The sequence below is a fragment of the Daucus carota genome, chromosome 4 (genome assembly GCF_001625215.2).
Source record: "Daucus carota subsp. sativus chromosome 4, DH1 v3.0, whole genome shotgun sequence".
Taxonomy (NCBI): domain Eukaryota; kingdom Viridiplantae; phylum Streptophyta; class Magnoliopsida; order Apiales; family Apiaceae; genus Daucus; species Daucus carota.
In genome coordinates, this window is record NC_030384.2 from 37,952,274 (window position 1) to 37,972,733 (window position 20,460).

Here is a 20,460-nt window from a genome sequence, read left to right on the forward strand (position 1 = left end):
AGTGTTTATCATTCGGCGTATTTGTGTTTTGACAGAAATAAGCATGCTTTCATTTTTAAAAAAAAAACAAGAAAAGGAGGAAGGTATCCTTGTCTTTCTTAGAAATCGGTCGAAATGCACCGTTTACGATCTCTTTTTTCAGAGGATTTTTATGGCCGAAACGAAATTCTCTCTGTACCTCAGGAAATTTTCATGGCCAAACGAACTATATACTGTAATATTCACTTTCTTTTCTATGGTCGTTGGACTTTTTGAGTTCTTTTGATAAATTATTTAAATTGTTTTATACAAATTATAAATTAAAATATATTATATTATTATTTGAAATGAAAACCTGAATAATATATTTTTGATCATATAAGTCAAAAAATTTAAAATACATGTCAAAAAATTGAACAGATTATATTAAAAATCAAAACTCTATTTTAAGATTTGGAACACAACACATACACTACAAAACCAATCTTCTACGTCACAATATTCCGGTCCGTATCATTCGTAATGTCATTTCTTGCAAAAAACATTGTTGTGAATTAATCGTATGTGATGACATCAAGTAGGATAATAAGATGGTGCTGTAAAGCATATGTAGAAGATCTTAAAGACATGTAGAAAGATATGTGAAGAAACCCTAACTGAATCTGAAAAATCTTCCCCCCCTACACAGTATAGATGTCCTGTGGCTTTCATCTTTTGTTCTCGCCATGTCCATGTCCATAAAGTTTTCTACTTCTCCTCCTCCTCCATCCATTTGTATTAGTAGTGGTGGAATCATTTTCTTTTCAATAGATGCCTCTTAAAGTTGTTTGTTTTTTAATCTTTGTCCATTCTCCGAATCCTCCAATCGAAATTGACATGTTTTTTAATAAGAGCGGTTTACATTGTCTCGCATTTCAATTCTTTGTTGATTTTTCAATTCATATTTCTATCAAATTGTACCCTAAATTTGATAATTGAGTCGATGAGCCGGATTTAATTTAAGTTTGCAAGTCTGTATCCAGATAAATTCATGGAAAATCACGGAGAAAAGACTTTGGATATCACCAAACTCATAAATAATGTCTAAAATTGAGTTGAGAAAAATATCTCAAATACTATTTATCAAAGTCGGATAATCTGACATTCTTGTATTTGGACAAAAACGCTAGACCGTGTAATTTTTTGGTCTGAAAAACTCTACAAAACATAAGACGATTTTGTGTTGTGAGAGGAAAACGTTATATAAAATGGTATTTAAAATTTCAAAACGCTAAATCATATAGTATTAAGCAGGAAAGCAAGATAAACGTCACACAGGAATTTTGTATTACAAAGTGATAACTGATAGCCATTTTCTCTAATATATTTGAGGCTATTTTCTTGAGCGTAATTTCTATTCCTATTCCCATTTCATATCCAGACGTCTCCTTGATAATATTCCGCAATGCTGTCTAATTACCCATCTTATCATACGAAGCTGTACCCTGCTCACTTCAGATTCTTGCCCTTCTGATTATTCAATTTTACTGCACAACCTTTTGATAGAAAGACCACTTGTGTTACCAAGAATGAATTGGATGGCTTAGAGTAAAAGGCGATTCTAGCGATGTCTATTAGCTCACGTACTATTTATATGCAAATGAAGCAACATAAATATTAGGTTAAGAATCAATATATCATAACAGTTGTAATCACTTAAGAATCCATCAGTATCAGAATAGTTCGCATCACTCGTACTTATCTCGCCACGCCCTAAAAATTCGTCAAATTGATTTATACGTAACTTATGACTCAGAAACAGTTTTAAGCCATGACTTTAACCGTTTAAAGTCAGAAGCAGTTTTAAGCCCGTGACTGAGGAAACAAACAGGCTCTTAGATTTGTTAAGGTCGAATAGCGAAAAATGATTATGTTTAACAAATAAGAAACTCATTTTGTGGAAAATATTTGAAATTTGTTCTCTTGATTTCTGATATGATGATAGTTGATACATACAATGACCTGATATTTCAGGGGAAAGAGAAAATTTGAAGACATTACAATTTGTTACAATGAACATGAAAGAGAATCTTTCAATCTCAAAGTAAAGTTTTTCTGTTTTTGAGAAAGCTTGGTAAAATAAAGATTGCAGGCTCCTATGATCATCAGTAACTTGTCTTGAATGGCTTATAGACCTTGAGATCAGTGACAACTCCTGCAAATGATCCGGCTGCTGCAGCAATAGAAATTATTAGACAAGCAGCACTTAGGATCTGGAGAGAAATCCACCTGGTGCTCCACCTGGGAATTTTTTTCTGAACTATGTACATTTCGACTGGGAAATAAACGGTGAGTGGCCAAAACCCGAAAGCTCCAAGGATTCCAACAACGTCGTTGAAGAAAGGCATGAGCATTGATATGATTGTCGTTAGGCATACAAAGATTGTCCTCCAGATAAGGCGGAAAAGATTGAGCTTGTAAGTAAAGCCTCCTGGCAAGGGGACGTCATAGTCCTTGTTAATGAAGTCACTTTGTGGGAATGTTTTAGTGGCAAATTTTTCGACAAAGGCAAATAGAGGTTGACAGTAGACTTGGTATGCACCAACAAGGTGGATCACTATGGCTGCATTGGCGATATTGAGGAGCCAGTAGGGGTTGTAGAATCCGAATCCTGTGAGAAGGTTGCCAGGGGCTAAGTCCCCGAATGCTGCATAGCCAAAGCAGCCGCAGAGCATGTAGAAAACAGTGGTTACAGCCACACTGATTAAAGTAGCCTTTTTCATTGTCTTTGTTTCTGATGGTGGGGATTTTACTGTGTCCTGTTATTCAACTGGTAGTTAGCTTACAAACGTATGAACTGTAACATGTCTGGGTAAGAAAGTGATTAATTTGAGTTACCTGGATTTCGATCAGTATGAGGGAGTAAGAGTAGGCAAAAGCTATAGCTCCAAGTGCTTGGAAACTCCTCCATATCTTCTGAGTTTCACTGACAGTTCCGATGCTGATTCCTGTGAGACTTCCCCTGAATTTTCCGGTTTCTGCCAGAAAATCAAGTAGCAGAATTAGATTCCATTCGTGTTAAACTCTAAAGTCGATTGAAATTAATAAATAAAAAGAGTACCTATGACTTTAGAAACACCAAGTGCAAGGCCAATTGCAGAGTATGTGAAGGACATTACTGCAGCAACTATGGAGAGCCAAGATATTTGATCAAAATCTGGTATCTGAGAGAACAGAATTTCCATGGCACCAAAAGCAAGCATATATGGGGTGCTAGAAACCAAACATGGATTCTTTGCATGACTTGCATGGAAGCAGTTAGACCTCTTGATAGCCCTGTTGGTTTCAACATCAAAATTCATAAATTATTCAGATTCCGCAATCAAGAATGCTAGAGGTCTCAAAATATTTACCAAATGGTGTACCGAATGATGATGTGACAGCATGTCATGTATAATATTAAATCATGGCCATCACAATTAATTATACATGACACACATCCCCACCGTCACATCATCATCCTACACCGCCCCCTTGCATGTTTCAAGAACCCGAAAAATGGTATATAGAAGCAAATATTAAAGCATGTTTAAACTTACACCATGCTTATAGATGCTGCAATTGTGTAACCAACAGCAACTCCAAACAGATTTATGTATTGAATCAGCCCACAAATTTTAACCTTATAGCCACCTGAAAGAAGAATTAAGCAAATATATCAAACTATAAACGATTAAACCTTCACCATCATTCAGTTAAAACAGTAAAAATAATTTACCAAGATTGGTTTGAACAGCTTCCATGTAAGTGTAATTTCTTTTGCCATCACTAGACCGGTAACAAGCAGCAAGGAGGCAAGAAGTGTAGTAAGTGACAAAAGAAAACAAGAACAAAACAGTTGGACCAGCAATCCATCCAAGTTGTGCAGTGGCCCAAGCCAAAGACAAAACTCCAGAACCAATCACTGCTGTTATTATGTGAGCACTTGCTGTCCAAACAGTTCCTATATATCCAAAACCAGAACATAAAGTAAGAACACTAAAATATAATTACTGGAAGAGCTTTTTTGTTTTGAGTCGGCTTGAAGTGTCCGGCATGGAAACATGGTCCGACAATCTTTTATAAGGTATACATATTTTTGGCCTAAAATAAGTGAGTATCGAGTATATGACATGAATATATATGAGACAGAATAAAGAATCGGGTAACAAAGCCTAAAACTACTTGGCATAACAAATTTAATTAAATTGTGAAACAAAATGTACCGGTTCTTTTGAGGCGACCATCATCATCGAAACACTTGGAGCCTCCCTGTGGTGGTGACATGGAGACCTCAAAACCAAGGTTCTTGTCCTCAACCATCTTAATTTGTGTCAATTGATTTTTAAGAAAAAAGAGAGGAAGCAATGAAGTTAGTTATGTGATACAAGAAGAAATGTACTTGAAAACACTGTCTTGCAATGATCAATAAATGAAGCTTAGTATATGGACCAACTACTATTCTTCAGTGAGTCTATCTGTATTTTCCAGTACTTTAACTACTCAACCAAAATAGACAGACAGATGCAAAACACATTTCCCAAGAGTTTATAATACAAATAAATAAATGGAAAGATGGGTGTGCTTAAATGACTCTGTGTGTGTGTGGAGAAGAGAATCAAGAGATGCAAGATTTATAGAAGCTGAGGTTATGGGGAGTCTGTCCCAGAGAGATAAGTGGATGCTTTACAAGTGAATGATAAAGGTGGTATATATACTGATATGTACACACCACATGTGAAACCAAGACTGATAAGTTTCAATTATTGTAAATGCTTCAGTTGAAGCCTAACTTATTAAAAAATATAAAATCTACCAGCTAGCTATAATAAAGAAGCTTTAAGAAGGACTAATAGTTGCAGTTACAGATATGATATTTGTAGGTATGGCTGGTTTGAAAATTGTATTGCATGGGGCTAACAAGTGGGCAGAATTGTTAGATTCTGCTTCTTGATTTTTGTGTGTAGAGTTTTGAAGTATCAAAACAGAGGTTGAAGCTAAAGGTGCTGTACAAATTTTAGTATTTCTAGACCTGCCCATGAATACAATATTTTTTGGCTTCTATCTATACAGCCAGCTTACATTTTGTAAACCAGAAACTCTTGATTATAAAAATAATACTTAGCAACTGATCCTTAAACTCTAATGACGAGGAGTCTTGTATACTGGATACGACCTTCTCTGATTTACGACTGAAATGTTCTAATGGCATTTCTTGTTAATGCTTTAAAGTGAATGCAAAACATGCCTTAACCATGCTATAAACAAGAAACAAACAAACTATGAATGAGATAGAAAGAAGAATCTGCAAAATGTCTGAGCTTTTACCTTCACAAGCAAACTCTTTTCCTTGTAGGAGCTTGGAGTGTCTAGCTTTCTATCAAATGAGACAGACTCCAAGTCTCACAAATAATGATGAGTGAGTTATTACTCTTGTTTGTTTGTTTGTTTCTCAATGACCAACCCTGGGGGCTTTATATATAGTAGAGCACAAACATACAAAATCAATATTTTAATGTATATCATATGGTGAATTAAGCAACACCTTCCAATATGAAGAATTCTCATCCACCCTTCCTGCAAGAGAATAAATTCGATTGGTATTAATAATTCAGTACCCCATAAATAATGGATGGCAGGACAGCATATAATTATTAACTTAATTTGAATTATTTTACCAGTCAAACATGTCCTTATTGTGGTTCTTAGGATCATCAAAATGTAGTGTAATTACCACTAAGAGTTTCATGATTATAAGCTACCTAGTGTGGTGGGTGTGGAGGGTTGCATGTAGATACTAGATAGACATGCAAATAAGGGCAGTATCCTATTCTTCAAGTTTCTGTTCTTATCTCATGATCTAACATCTTGAAATAAGTTCCCAGAGTCTGAGGAAAGGAAGGATTTCCTGCCTAGCTATTTCTATCAACTTTGATTTGTAATAAAATGCCCATTCTTTCTGTTATCGTTTAACTTTATATTTATCAATATGTATGCATACACATGCATCATCCTTCTACAGGAAGCCTCTTTGGTCTTCAAATAGAAGATGGTGGTGAATCTTTAAAGAAAGGTGAAATTAACTTATCTTAGTACAGTCGGTGATATATAAAAGGGGCACTTATTAAATTTTTATATAAGGGTTGTGAATGAATTCATTAAATAAACCTGTTTTAGGAGTTAGGGTTTAAGAAAAATTAAAAATTTTGAGCACATGTTACATGTAATGTAATAATAAAGAAGTTGATAAATTTTAAGATTGGATTTTTACAAAATTATACAAAGAACGATTTGAAGGTAAAATACATTAAACTTTAGACAAACAATCGCATTCATAGACCATCAGTGTTACAAAAATTGAAAATCGGATCTAATCGGTTGATCTACTGATTTAGGATTAATCGAAAATCAAAGATTGATCGGAGTGAAAATTGGAGGTATTTAATATTAAAATATTACTTAATATTTATAGTAGTTATTATTGTATTGGGTTATTTATTAATAAATGTATCTTTACTATATCATAAATTGTTCATATTTAAAATGATATAATATTTTATTTTAATAAATTATTATATATATTTCGATTAAGAGAAATTTATAAGGATTAATCGGATCGATCCGCAACATTGCGATGGATATGGTTTAACGGTTAAATTGAAGATTTTTAGGCCATCTCTGGATGCAGACCTAATTTTTGGTCCAAATTTGGACTAAACTATCTTTGGATTCCAACAATTCGGCCTGAATTTTGGTTCAAATTCATATATCAATATATTATACTTTTAATTATCTTTCTATTATTATTCTAATCTTTTAACAATAATATAAGATTCATGTTAATATTAAACTTGATAAATTTGTTGAATTAGAATAAATTACATTTAAATAAAGAAAATAAAAGGAAATTTAACATCTTGCCTAATTAACTAAAATAAAAGTTACAAAGATTCAATGTTATTCCGAATTAATATATTATTCCCACATATACTCAATTAATGCATCTCAAAGTGCAATATGAGCTTCTTATTTTTAATTTTTCGATGTCGTTCAAGAATTGTTGAGAGCATCTTTATCATTCTCAACTGTTTCAACTTCTGGATCTGGATCTGACACTGTAATTGGATCTTTATATCATGTTATCAAAGTTTTAGTTTATGTTATATTTTCGTGTAAGTTGTATTTGCAATCAAGTTTTATGAATCTTTAGTTTATGTTTAATGTAGTGTTAATTTGAATTTAATAAATTTTAATGATATTTAATTTTATTATATTTCACAATTAAATATAATTTATAACTATTTGAAAAATATATTAATATATGATCAATCAATCAATTAAATATATAAAAAATGTTATTATTATATTGTTAAATTGGTTTAGACGCTCTAAATTTTGACCGTCTCCGTCTAAATTTGGACCAAAATTTAAATCGGTCTGAATTTGGATTTTGAAGTCGTGTTGAATTTTGAGTGATGACCGCCATAACTTGGGCCGGTTGACGTAACAATATGAGTAAATAGCTTGGCCCAATCATTTAAGTTTAAACTCCGAGGGTTTGTATTGTTTGGCAGGAAGCAAATTGGTGCGAAATCAGAAGATGACAACTCAAATCTGGCTACACTTGATCCTCTCACTCGTATAGTATACACAAGTATGTAAGTATTCATCACCATAAGCCTCGCTGCTATATGTATGTATATATTCTCTGTTGCTGCCTCAATTAACAAACTCTGATTTTAACTACAGTATAATTACTACTTTAGGTTTAGTATGTTTATCAATTCTTATGCACCAATTGCTCGCTATTCATCCTCGTTTGTCCAGTTTAACCTGTCCTAGTGAAATTAGAATCGTTAATTATCGAGTTTTTATTGGTTAAAGAGAAGTGGTTAACCTGTTATCCTAGACAATGTAGCGTATATGCTAGATAGATGATAGATGATGTAGTTTGATATACATTTTTATGAGGTGTAATTCGCTCTATAGTTTAATTTTGTCGGATTGTAATATTATCTTTCATGTTGCTTAGTGTTTTGCGGTGAAAAAGATTTATAAGGAATAGGGCAATGGGACTGTTTTAACTATTTATGTAGTGGCATATTGTAATTGGGAAACACAACGGTGATATATGTTTAGGTAAGTACTGATTTCTACCAAGTAGTAGTGTTACCATACAAATTATTCTGCTCCGCTTTTTAACTAGATTTTGGGTATACCTTACAACCAGTTTTGCAAGGCTTGATATGATGCTAGACCTGGTTTACACAGAGTCTGGAGACACATCCAAGTGTTCGATTCAGAAATTGGAATTACTGAATATTGGAAACGCCGTCCTTTTTATAGACACAACATATTAGGCTTCTTCGTCATGTTTCCATTCTTTCTTTTCTCTGCATCTGAAATTCATATCACATATAATTTTTCAGTAGTTTCTACATTTTAGTCAAAGAATCAATGTAGTTTTGGAGTCTGGGACACAGGTTGTGCAACCAAAATAGAAAAGTCGGGGCAACATAGTGTTGGACATTTTCACACGCTTTCACAATATCAGGGTTACTTTAATTTTTGTCCCCGTGGGACAATTACCTTCTTGCATCAAACCTCAAATAAATTGTAAGAAATTGTATTATTCACAGATGTATTTTTATCACAAACATTTAATTTAGTTATTTTCTTGTGCAGATAGAATAAGTTCTTATATAGTACGAGCCTCCTCTGACATCCCATCCTAAATTTCTCTGCGCTAAGAATCAAACATCACAATTACTAGAGCTGACAAAAGTAAGATAGTTTTGTAATACTATGGGGGAAAACAATGAGCCTCTTCCTCCAGGTGTTCCATCCGTGCCAAGTTACACACCAAACTCAGCAGCATCTGTGAATATGGCTACCTGCTACCCACAGTCTTTCCAGAACAATGTTAATCCCCATCATCAATATCAGTATTCTTATAATAGTCACAATACTGTTTCTCCCTCTAATGTAGCTCTGGCTCCTCCGCAACACTTTAATCCACATTTTAATCCTTCACCGAGATTAGATCCTGCTCAATATGCTCCTTGTGTTTCAAATCAGTTTCCAGGTAACTTTCAAAACAACAATATTACCCAATATAGACCCCCCAGTGTTCAGAACTTCCAACATATATCTCCAGGTCCAGCTGTGTCAGCATGCAGTACACATACTTCGCCTATGACATCTAATGTTTCGCAGCCACAATCAGGAAATGTTCAATCTGATGGCCTGCTGATGACCTCCCAGTCAGCCAATACAAGTTCTCCATTAGAGGCTTCTAAAAAACTAAATGACGGAAATCTCGTTGAAGTGCATCAAGCTAATGTTTTGGAAGAAAACCAGAGCAAAGATATGGATTCGGAATGCTTCTCTAATCAATCCGGGATCCAAAGTGCAGTACAATCTGCTCAAAACATATTGGAGCAAAAATCAGCAAAACTATATGAGACAGGTAAGATACTCTCAATCTATGGGGACACTGCTGACATAAGGACCTACCAGTAGCTAATATTAAAATTTTGACTTACCTATTTATTAACTTATTAAGTAAGTCTTCATCTTTGACTAAAAGGAACAATCTTTATTCAGACAGACGCTTGGAGGTGCATTCAGCTGATATTGAAAATGCTGTACAGGATGCTGTGCTACGCGAACAAGTAAGTCCGTAGAGGAACCACATAGATATGTAAACATTTGTCAATTTAATTGAGTGATTTGTATATATATAGTGGGGAATTAATTTACTGGAGTAATAGAATATCTTTGTACATATTTCAGGAAACTGTTGTCCAAAAAGTGATACAGGGTCAAAGGTGACTTCTGCTCTCTTAGTTAATATATCATTTCTATAGTTTCTAAATTATTGGCGTATCAAGCAGTAATTTGACATCTGATCACCTAAATTCAGGGAGTGGAGGGGGGTAACTGAACCTCCAGAGAACCAGGACGACATTATCGCAAAACGTCATGATCAAAATGCCATAAAGGTATTTGTCTGATTGATTGCTCTGGACCTCTTAAGTTTTTAGTGCTAATTTATTTGGGTCCAAGTCCAACATATTTTGCATTACTATAACATCTCATTTTTTTCATACAACTTGAAGGAGCATCTTTTAAATATGACTACAAAGCATCGTGCTGAGATGGCCACCAAACGTGGCAAGACTAGCGTTGCTGAGCAAGGTATTTCTTCTCTTAATTGTTGTAAATAGGTCCGTGTTCTTGTTAATATCTCTGTCCTAGGCAGTCCATTATGTATCATGAATAACAAAAAAATCTATTGATCCTTATATTATTAACAATGGGTTGGACAATAATATATAACCAATATGCCATAACCTTTTGGTTTTGTATCAGGTAACTCGGAAATTGGAAATGGATATGGTGTGCCAGGTGGAGGTGCTTACTCTGGTGCTTCGGTGCCTAATTTGGAGCATGACGTGAGATCCGAACAGAAGCATGGGGAGAGCAAGTTGCCTGAGTACCTTAAGTTGAAGTTGAGAGCAAGGGGCATCTTAAAAGATGAACAAGCCAAGGTGAATGCTTCTCTTTCTTATAGTCATCTTAACCTCTTGTTTAGTCCTTTGTCTATCAACTTTCCTGTCTTCATTTGCTTTTTTCCTCTGCTACATAAGCAATAGGGTTCAAGCTAGGCATTTTTTGAAGACCAGAACTGTTTGATCATACATATTCCATTTCTGTCTTCATTTATCTTCTGCTATTTTACTCAGCCAGCCTTTTATACCTGATTGTTAACTATGATTGATCCGCTGACTCTACTTTCTGTTTCAGAGTTTAAAGACTCAGACTCAAACTCTGACGCCCAAAATTTTGCCACCAGGATGGGTATATATATTTCCTACTCTAAGCTGCTGTGAAAATTTTATTTTGTTTTACTTTTATTTTTGTGATTGTCCAAAATATATTTAATATTGTTGTGCTTTTCACACTTTTTGGAATTATATTAAAATCTTATTGGAGCACATGATTTAAAATTTAATATTTACTTCTACTATAATGGCATTGTTGGAAGTAGAAAATAGAGCTCTTGCTATTATAAATGAATTCTTTAAGAAGCTTAAGATGCAATTTTGGAACATGAAAATCGAGGTGGGATAGCACCTGTATGACGGTCTTATATTTTTTTTGTTAAATGTATGTTTATGAAAATTAAATCTAAAGTAAAGAACACAAATTAGATTACCAATTTTTTGTTAAACGTATGTTCAATTTAGAGAATATAAACTAAATCGTTCAGCATGTCTATTGCCTAATAGATCCATATAAATAGAAACTAAAGATTGTAGATTGTTTAACGGTAAGACAAGAACCAGTGTTATCGAAAGCATTAAGCGCACCGAGGCGCCAAACTCTCTGGAGCCTAGGCGCAAAGCGCAAAAGCGAGGCGCGCGCTTCTTTGAAGCTTGGCGCATGTTTTACAATTTTTTTTATTTATTATTTAGGATATATGTATATAGGTTTATAACATAATTTATACTTCATAATATATTAAATCACACTTTAAGCCAAAAATAATTTAATTTATCCTTTATAATATATTAAATAATACTTTTAGAGGGAAAAACAATCCTAAACTTAAATATTAAAATTCAAAATTTATGTTTCATAGGCAGAATTCCAGGCTTCCAACCAACCACTCATTGCTTTCATCAACATCAAGGAGTGATATAGGGTCAATTTTATCTCTTAATTCAAAGCGTCTTCTAAAATTCTTTTTTTTGTTATGAGTTAGTACTTTTGGGCCTTAAAAGTGACCCGAAATTCTTTTTTTGTTATGGGTTGGTACTTTTGGGCCTTAAAAGTGGCCCAATAACATTAAATATCTTATTATGCGCTTAGCTTCGCTAAAGCGTGCTTTTCTACCGCTTTGTGCTTCAAGGCTAAAAGCATGCGCTTCATTGAAGTTGCTTCGCCTCGACATATATGAGGCGCTAAGGGTGCGCTTTGCTTCGCTTTGCGCCTAGGCGCTCGCCTAGGCGCGCTTTTCACAACACTGACAAGAACACATGCAAGTTGGAGATATCAAGCTTTGTTTAATATCAAGATTGGAGGAGAAAAGTAAAACATCTAGACTACGAGGGTGGGTTTGAGACTAGGGTTTTAGTTTCTGTTTCTTGGGAGGTCTTTTGCAGTTTTTAGTTGGACCAAAATGTTTGCTCTGTGGACTTAGTATGTTTGACTTTGTGAAGGTAGGTCACCGGGGATTGAACAAAGTTAACTTGGGAGTTTGTCAAGTTTTTTTTGTTGATGCATCAACTTTCTCAGCAGTTGCACAATGCTCCTTGATTATGATTTGCTTTTAAATGTTACTATTTATTACAAAATGTTTCCCACACGAAATTATTTCTTATACTGATGATTTACATTCTCATGTCTACTGCTGTACTGTAAAAAAAAATCTCATTCTTTGTAAATCCTACAAGCATTACCTTTAATAGTTTTTTAAAAGTCAGCTAATTTTTTGTTGTAATATTGATTTTTAAGGAATTCTAAGAAGGTTTGCGGAAAAAAGATAAACCTTATTTGTAGTTTACCTCGATTGTCAACTCTATGATCTAAGCCCTTTGTGTTTCATAGTTCTCTAAAAATATATCTGCAAATCAATCACTGCTCCTTTTTCTACTAATATTGTAATTTTGTATACTTTATAATGTAGATTGAGGCATGTGATCCTGCAAGCGGTTCACTTTATTACTATAATGAAAAGTCTGGGATAAGTCAATGGGAAAGACCTGTTGATTCTTCTTTGAACTTGGAACCACCAGCTTCTTCACCAGTTCCTGCCGATTGGCAAGTGCTATTCGATGAAGCAACTGGTATGTGATGCATCTTGTCAGTTCTATTCTTAGGCTAGTACTCACTTATGGCACCTGGTTTTCAGTACTCTCGTGATTTGTTTCTACTTTCTACAAAGAGATCCAGATCAAATTAAGTAAACAGTCAGAAGGTGTTCATTTTTCATGAATTGATCTTCTGTGGCTCAAGTATGATGGTTTAGTACTCGGTCATTCTTCAGTATGGTGTATAAATGCCCCCCCCCCCCCCCCCCCCCCCTCATGTGGCTTCCTACGAGATGCTGCAGTCCTACATATTTTACTAATATGTCATTTTTAAATCAAACTCTACAGTAAGACACTGTACAAAGTTTTAGGTCTTTAACATTATAAGTGATAGAACAGCTTTAATAAGTCCAATTGTATAGGAACAAATTCTTAGCATGGTCCCATGCATGTAAGCCATCACACAAAGCTAGCATGATGCCCCAAGTCATATTTGGGAAGTCTGACTAGTAGGTTGATACAGATTTCAATCTTCTGATGATTAGGAACCTATTTAGTTGGTCGACGCAGATCCTAAGTTTAGCTGGTATATTTTTCTTGCGGGCTTGAGAAAATTAATTTGCAAATTTTAAATAATGTCTGACTATGTTCATTACTTAGCCACTAACTTATTGTTACAATTCTAGTGGTTGCTATTCAGTCGAAAAGATCATTGTTTGTTGAAGTATGCGCTCTCGTCACATGCTCAAATTTTACTTTAGCATACGTAGTTAAACATTTTTGACCCTTCTGATGGACACAATTTATGTATAGATCCTTTTTCATTACTTAAGTTACTATTTAAAGAAGTACATAACACGGAGGCAAGTGTCCTGACACAAACAAGAATGAAATAGTAGGTATGCGGCAGCCTCACTAAAATGTTTTGCTTAAGATGGGGATTCGAGGAGTATTTTTAAGGTGAAATAAATACATCAGGGGTTTTGAAAGAACTCCGTTTTTGGGGTGATGCGATAATGATCAGGAAAAGATACCCTCAGTCTCAATGTCTACTCCTTTTTTTTGTGTTGGTTAGTTCGTACGAAATTTATGTCCAAAGTGGAGGGTCTGGATAAAGTGACCAGTAATAATAGGGTAAAGATTGATATAAGGGTAGAAGAAGATGGATAAACATCTAAATGCAGGACTTGTGGGAATCGCTTAATATGGCAATAGATTAAATACATTACTCTCTCTCTCTCTCTCACACACACACACGTGCGCACACACACATGTATGTATTAATAAACTTATATATTATATATGTGTGTGGTGTGTGTGTATGCATGTATTGATAGACAGTTCAATTTTTACAGGCAAAAACTATTACTACAACACAAAGACCTTTGTAACGCAATGGGAGCAACCTGGTTTATCCCACCAAGTTCCTTTGGTTGATCACGAAACGAAGGTTTCTGGCCAAGATGCTAAAGAGAATCAGGGTGATCAACCTTCTGCCTTTAAAAAATGCTTAGGGTGCGGTGGTTGGGGAGTGGGCCTTGTACAGACGTGGGGATACTGTAATCATTGCACACGGTACAGCAACTCTTTTTATTATATTATGTTCTATGTATCGTGATGGTTTGCGACAACAAAATATCAATTTCGAAGTTGAGGCATCTAAAAGTTGGTTTATTAATTCCACCTAATATGCATTTAGGACTAGGTTAGTGCAATGTGATTTGGCTTTGCCCGTCATTTTGTTATATTTTATCTCATATTCTGCTTGTAAGAAGGAAAACTATTAAGATATAACAAGATGATTAAGACTTCCAAATAGTTTGAAGTACTGATTTTTCATGTCTACTAATAAGTTTTAAAGTTTTCTTTGTTAGTAAGTCTTATACTTGGAGGAACAAGGACCAGCCATTCAAACTGATTTTAATTTTTGATTTTTGTGCTCGATTATTTGCTTCATTTTCCTTTTATTATTGAAAATATTACATTCTAGTTCTGAAAAATTATTTACAACTGAAGGAACTATTGTGCCTGGCAAGTCATGTTAACTATTTCAATACTCTTGTAGCTTGTCCAATCTTCCTCAAGGACAATTAAATAACGTGCAAAAGGAACAGCAGACCTTTGATACTGAAAGTATAGCAGGAGATTCAGGAAATGGATTCTCCAAGAATAGGTAGGTTACTTCTCATGATGCTTATGTTTGTCACCTTTCTTAAATAGACTTTTATTGTTGTTTTGCTGCTGCAACTTGACCATTTAAGTTTGTTTTAATTGTGAGTCTGTGACCAAGGCTATAAAAGAAAAAAGAGCAGTTCCACATAAATAATATTTACGCGAAAGAGATCCGTTTTAAGCTTTTGAATTCGACATACCAAATCTTAAAAAACTACCTGGTAGAATGGAATTTTACTCAAAAGTTTGCTAAACCATACCAAGTTGAGTTCTAGATCTTATGATTGTTTTTGAACCAATGATCTTGCCTAGTTTCTATACGCCTTGTTCATGAAAAAAAAGAGACAAGTTTCTGGCATTAAACCACTAATGGTGTCTAACACTTTCTTATTATACTTGTTCCCTAAGAACTTAAAAGTCTGTTATCCAACTCAATTTATGTAGCCAACTAATGATTTTTTGGCATGTAGTTCCTAGCTAAAAAATTGTATTCTTTGCCTGTAGATCCAATTTTAAACCTCCTTTAGGGAAAAGCACAAAGAAGGATAGTCGGAAGCGTGCTTACACGGAGGAGGATGAGTTGGATCCCATGGATCCAAGCTCTTATTCTGATGCTCCTCGCGGTGGTTGGTAAGTGTTGCATGTTCTTTCTCAAGTAACGTATTAAAATGTTCTGATCTTTACCTATTTGGGCAATCCTCTTCTAATTATGATTTCCTCGTATCATAATTTATTTGTGTAGTAGGAATGTTACTGCTTCCTGCTTGCTTATCTACTGATCTAATGTTTCAGGGTTGTAGGATTAAAGGGTGTTCAACCTCGAGCTGCTGACACTACTGCTACGGTAATTTTGCTTACTAGAATTATCATATGCCAAACAAATATATGCATTATATTGTCGTAGTAGTATTGTGGCACAAATAGAATGCGAAAAGGTAAACAGAGGAAGATAACTTTAAGAGAAAAATGGAAGCTAACTTGAACAGAAAAAGAAAGTATAAGATATACTCCCTCCGTCCCAAAATAAGTGTCGCTTTGACTTTCTGCACGTAATTTAAGGTGCAAGAAAAACATACTTCTACACATTATTTTTCAAAATTTCTTTTTCTGAATAAAAATATAGATGTTAAACTTTTATTCAGAAAAAGAAATTTTGAAAAATAATATGTAGAAGTACGATTTTTTTGCACCTCAAATTGCGTGAAAAAAGTCAAAGCGACACTTATTTTGGGACAGAGGGAGTATATAGTTTCTATTAGTGGAAAGAATGAGTGCTGTTGTGCTAGAAAATACATAAATTTTCCGGTTTAAAAGGGAGACTGCATTAACTTCACGATGAATCCAGTTAATGGGCCTATAATCAAGTTATATTCCCATCTTTACCAATTTTAAAAGTTTAGTCTTGACAACCTAATTTAGTTTTGTAAAATATTAAAAGGGGCACAAGTAATTAGTTTAAATATAAAACGGTCAATGTTGCAATACATTTTTAAAAAATTATGTGAAACATTACCTAATAATTTTCTTAGACTTGGTTCGGCATAAGTCTCTTTAGAGCAGTTATGGCATGAAAGAAAACTGATGCTATCAATCACACTTGGCCAGAAACTCTACTTTCTAAACACAGAACACGTAATTCAGTTCTCCCACAACTAAATCTGGAGTAGAAGCTGGATCACAACCAAGATAACTAAAATGGCGATCAGACTCTAGATACTTGATATTTTCTTTTTGTGTTTCTTTTTCTCCGAATGTGTGGACTTCAACCCCTCTTGCGCTACCCGAGGGGATTGAGGTATTCAATTTTAGGGAGCTAACTAAACGTGCTTTTGATGTTGTCCTCCATTGTTAAAAATTGTGTTCACCGCTTCAATCCTCTCATTACCAGTGCAAGGAAGTGAGAAATTAAAATAAAGCACAAAATACTCTCTTCCTTCCACACATATATCTCTTCTAAAATTATAGTAACAACAAATGGGTAGGCTGCGTATTATTGGTGTAAACCATATTTCGACTAGATATTACGTTTAGATCATGATATTGTGTCTTTATGACACTATATATTTTTTTATCTCTCTAATGTAAATAAGTGACAACCACTTATTCTCTTAGCTTTTACCATTTAGTCTTGAAAATGTTAAAGAGGTTCCCTCCTACCCCAACCACTTCCATGTCTCGATGGAATGACTATGATCGTTAAGCCATTGTTCTCTTACACCCTAGAGGTTTAAATACTATCTCTCGTTAATTTCCTATTTCTCATCCTTACTAAATCTTCTAGTACTTAAGTTTCAATGCCTTCCCTGAATGACCTTCACTCTTTGATAAAATTATTTTCCCTCTGCATTTTAAGTTTTTAACGCCTAAACTTTTCCTGATATGCCTTTTCATTTTCCCCCATCACCATCTTTATTGCCACCTACTTCTCTTACAATTTCTTAATCATACTCCTCTCTTGGCATGTCAATTTTTCTTTTCTCTACAATGCCTCTTTAACGTCAATCTTTGGTTTGCAAGTCTTCATTTTACCACCCTTAACTATGCAAATGTTCTGTGCCCTTTGGGTCTAGACAACTGTCTCCTTTAACACACCCCCTTCTATGTTATACTATGGATTTGTTTTCTGGGCTCATTTGTTCTCTCCACAACCCTCCTTCCTGTGATTTGTCGCAACAAGCCAAAGGTTTATTTGTTAGGAATAATAAAAAGAGGTTGTTAATTTGAAAAAGAAAAACAGGGTATGTAATTTGGTAGGTTGTGCGATATGGGCTTGATATGATTAGGGATAAAGGTGGAAAATGATTTAATGTTTAGTGCATGGAAACAATGACATTTATAAAGATAGCTTTATGTTTGAGGATGGAAAATTTGTAACACATCTAATATTCCAAGACCGTTTTGTATTATTCGAATTTGATATGTTTGTCTTTTGTATTTAGGGTCCTCTCTTCCAACAAAGACCATACCCCTCACCTGGAGCAGTCTTGCGTAAAAATGCTGAAGTTGCCTCTCAAAACAAAAAACCGAGCTCCAAGTTTGCTCCCATCTCCAAGAGAGGTGACGGAAGTGATGGACTTGGTGATGCTGATTGAAATATAGGAGGTACTATATGTGTGAAAGTAAAGTTGGTATAGAATTAATTGACAAAAAAAGTGGTGTAGATGTTATAATTTAATGTGCTGCTGATTGCCACAGAATGTTTCATTAATTTGAAACACTAGAATGTAGGATTTTGTAGTCTGTAGACTGGACGAACCCATTAAAAGACCTTTGGTAATGTTAAAAAACAGGCCATACGCCATAGTCAGAATTTCTATGCAACTTCGGCCCTTTAGTTTAATTGAAAATCATTGTTTGATAAAATACATATAAGTGATATATTATTTACTCTTTGGCTCAAAGTTCATCGACTCACACAGACATTGTTTGTTTTGGTGCTGACGTGCACTAAACAGCATGAACATTATTCCAAATGAAGTAGACAATGTCATAACAAATTATCAAAATATAAATATAAGATTACATTATATGCTAACAATCTAAAGTAAATGTTTTATTGAGTTATAACATTATATGAGATTAAATAGTTAGCATATAATTATTGTTATTGATGATTAAATTATACTTTAAATATTATTAACAGTCTCTTTGAATTATTATTTTACAATATAGAATTATATTTTATGTTAGAATAACAAAATCTCTTAACTTTTTATTATCATAGTTAGAATGTGATTTACTCGATATCAGGCTATATAAGTCTACCAAATCTCTATCATTGTTTTCTGCAAATAAATGAATTACAACATATCAGTACTGGTAAACTTCAGTAATTACTAAGTAACAACCTTACATTACATGCAAAAGAAAAATAGTGATACAGGATTATTATTTTTTTCCCCTCGACTTAAAAGTGGAAAAAACTTATGTAGGATAAGTTGAAAAAAGGTCTGGCCACACAGACCATCCCAGACACATAACAACAAAAATTAAAATCAAAATGCTATTTCTTCTTAGTGAGAAGTTGACTATAGTGAGGTTTTCACTTTGCTTTCACAGCTTGGAACCTTGGTTCTTTAGGGAGGAACTTCTGTTCAGTGTAAACAGACATGTAATCACCAAACACAAATCTTGGGTAATGTTGATTTGCTTCTTTGTTTGATTTTTCAACTAGTTGCTGAGCAGGGGCAATGGTAGCTTTGTAAGATGGATTGTAAAAGGAGGCAACTGATCTTCTATTTCCATCGCGCAATGCCAGAACTCTGTGCCAGACACTCTTGTATCTTCCATTGCTCAGCACTTCGATTTGATCACCAGTGTTGATGACTATAGAATTTTTCATTGGTTGAACATCAATCCATTCTCCGTCTTTGAGAATTTGAAGCCCGTGCACTTGATCGTCTTGAAAGAGTAAGACGACTCCTCCTGCATCGGTGTGAGCTCGTAGGCCATTAACCATCTCAGGGTGTGGACAAGGAGGATAGTGGCTTACTTTGGTGCCAAAAAATGCAGTATCTTCTTCTCCGCCATTGAAGGCCTTCTTAATGTATCCTTTTGGCAAGCCCAAGTTTTCGTCCATCACTTCCATAACCTTGAGTGCCAGGTTCTTCAGTTCACCTCTGTATTCTCCCATTGTTTCTCTGTTTGTTCATTCAAGTAAAAATTATTTTCCGTTTGAGATATTATTCTGTCAAAGTTGCATATGGTACCAGAAAGCGTAAAACATGTACATTTGAGAGTTGAGACCTCAAAGTTGACAACATAGACAATCTGAACTCTATTGCCTTGAATTCAACATTCAAAGTTACCAAATGTCAGCAAATGCTGTTGGTTTCTGTCGAATTGCAGCAAGAGGGGATCAAATTGTCCATTTTGTCAACTTAAAGGTTTCTAAATGCATTACAGTTCAAGTATAAGTCCACCGAGGTATGTTTACCTGAATCCGGGAGTCTGTGATGGCCACTCATTGCTATCCGAAAGAAGGAAAATATCCTCCCAGTCCACACTCTCCACCTTGCCGGAACTTCCTGATTCCACCAACTCATTCAGCATCTTCACCGGGGTGGAGGTTTTGAAATTCTCTTCCCTTTCCAGCTTATAGAATTCAGAGCTCACATTCTTCACTCTCTCCAGAAGCTCCTCTGGAATCCCATGGTTCACCAACTGCATTGTCACATAACATATCTCAATTTAGCAACTCAATCATTATGCATGTTTTTAGTTTTTAACATTTCTAAATCTCATTCTGCAACTACAATATATAGTACCTGAAAAAATCCCCATTCCTCGCAGCACTTGTCGATGAGGGCCAATGTTTTGGCTCTTTCCTCCCCATTGAGCTTGGAGAAATCAATCACTGGAATAGCCATTTCAGTTAAATGAGAAGCTAGTTCAAGGCTATTAGAACACAAGAACAAGTGCTTTGTAAGTGCTTAATGATGTTTAGAGTTTGTTGTGATTAAGAAGAAGTTGG

At 34.7% G+C, this 20,460-nt stretch overlaps 3 protein-coding genes across 6 annotated transcripts; 1 reads left to right on the top strand and 2 right to left on the bottom strand.

The window, feature by feature from the left end:
• Nucleotides 1–1,911: 1,911 nt before the first annotated feature.
• LOC108219424 (amino acid permease 3) lies at nucleotides 1,912–5,461 on the bottom strand. Of its 2 annotated transcripts, XM_017392874.1 has the most exons (7): nucleotides 5,326–5,461; nucleotides 4,224–4,320; nucleotides 3,737–3,961; nucleotides 3,558–3,651; nucleotides 3,080–3,294; nucleotides 2,857–2,996; nucleotides 1,912–2,777 (listed from the first exon to the last, which is right to left on the bottom strand). In XM_017392874.1, exons 2-7 carry the CDS (start codon nucleotides 4,318–4,320, stop codon nucleotides 2,124–2,126), a joined length of 1,425 nt encoding a protein of 474 aa, XP_017248363.1. In that variant the 5' UTR covers nucleotides 5,326–5,461; the 3' UTR covers nucleotides 1,912–2,123. The 2 variants fall into 2 exon arrangements, with proteins under 2 accessions (XP_017248363.1, XP_017248364.1); XM_017392875.2 differs by lacking the exon at nucleotides 5,326–5,461 and having other exon boundaries at nucleotides 4,224–4,680.
• A 2,062-nt stretch (nucleotides 5,462–7,523) lies between these two features.
• Nucleotides 7,524–18,297, top strand: LOC108219513 (uncharacterized). 3 transcript variants are annotated; one of them, XM_017392998.2, is made up of 15 exons: nucleotides 7,524–7,655; nucleotides 8,683–9,082; nucleotides 9,155–9,466; nucleotides 9,604–9,671; nucleotides 9,793–9,827; nucleotides 9,923–10,001; nucleotides 10,119–10,197; nucleotides 10,372–10,550; nucleotides 10,807–10,860; nucleotides 12,692–12,851; nucleotides 14,171–14,390; nucleotides 14,881–14,988; nucleotides 15,492–15,617; nucleotides 15,780–15,831; nucleotides 17,927–18,297. In XM_017392998.2, exons 2-15 carry the CDS (start codon nucleotides 8,803–8,805, stop codon nucleotides 18,077–18,079), a joined length of 1,905 nt encoding a protein of 634 aa, XP_017248487.1. In that variant the 5' UTR covers nucleotides 7,524–7,655; nucleotides 8,683–8,802; the 3' UTR covers nucleotides 18,080–18,297. The 3 variants fall into 3 exon arrangements, with proteins under 3 accessions (XP_017248487.1, XP_017248485.1, XP_017248486.1); XM_017392996.2 differs by having other exon boundaries at nucleotides 8,683–9,466; XM_017392997.2 differs by having other exon boundaries at nucleotides 7,525–7,651; nucleotides 8,683–9,466.
• Nucleotides 18,298–18,801: 504 nt separating this feature from the next.
• LOC108219042 (1-aminocyclopropane-1-carboxylate oxidase 5) lies at nucleotides 18,802–20,460 on the bottom strand. The gene is made up of 3 exons (XM_017392284.2): nucleotides 20,255–20,460; nucleotides 19,924–20,150; nucleotides 18,802–19,627 (listed from the first exon to the last, which is right to left on the bottom strand). Exons 1-3 carry the CDS (start codon nucleotides 20,354–20,356, stop codon nucleotides 19,030–19,032), a joined length of 927 nt encoding a protein of 308 aa, XP_017247773.1. The 5' UTR covers nucleotides 20,357–20,460; the 3' UTR covers nucleotides 18,802–19,029.

Coding starts and splice junctions, on each gene's coding strand:
- LOC108219513 (XM_017392996.2), top strand. CDS start 8,803: ATGGGGGAAAACAATGAGCCTCTTCCTCCAGGTGTTCCATCCGTGCCA. Junction 14,989..15,491: donor AATGGATTCTCCAAGAATAG/GTAGGTTACTTC, acceptor CTTTGCCTGTAG/ATCCAATTTTAAACCTCCTT. Junction 15,832..17,926: donor CTGCTGACACTACTGCTACG/GTAATTTTGCTT, acceptor TTTTGTATTTAG/GGTCCTCTCTTCCAACAAAG.
- LOC108219042 (XM_017392284.2), bottom strand. CDS start 20,356: ATGGCTATTCCAGTGATTGATTTCTCCAAGCTCAATGGGGAGGAAAGA. Junction 20,151..20,254: donor AGGAATGGGGATTTTTTCAG/GTACTATATATT, acceptor GTGACAATGCAG/TTGGTGAACCATGGGATTCC. Junction 19,628..19,923: donor TCACAGACTCCCGGATTCAG/GTAAACATACCT, acceptor ATGAACAAACAG/AGAAACAATGGGAGAATACA.
- LOC108219424 (XM_017392874.1), bottom strand. CDS start 4,320: ATGGTTGAGGACAAGAACCTTGGTTTTGAGGTCTCCATGTCACCACCA. Junction 3,652..3,736: donor AGCTGTTCAAACCAATCTTG/GTAAATTATTTT, acceptor TTCTTCTTTCAG/GTGGCTATAAGGTTAAAATT. Junction 2,997..3,079: donor TGGTGTTTCTAAAGTCATAG/GTACTCTTTTTA, acceptor ATTTTCTGGCAG/AAACCGGAAAATTCAGGGGA.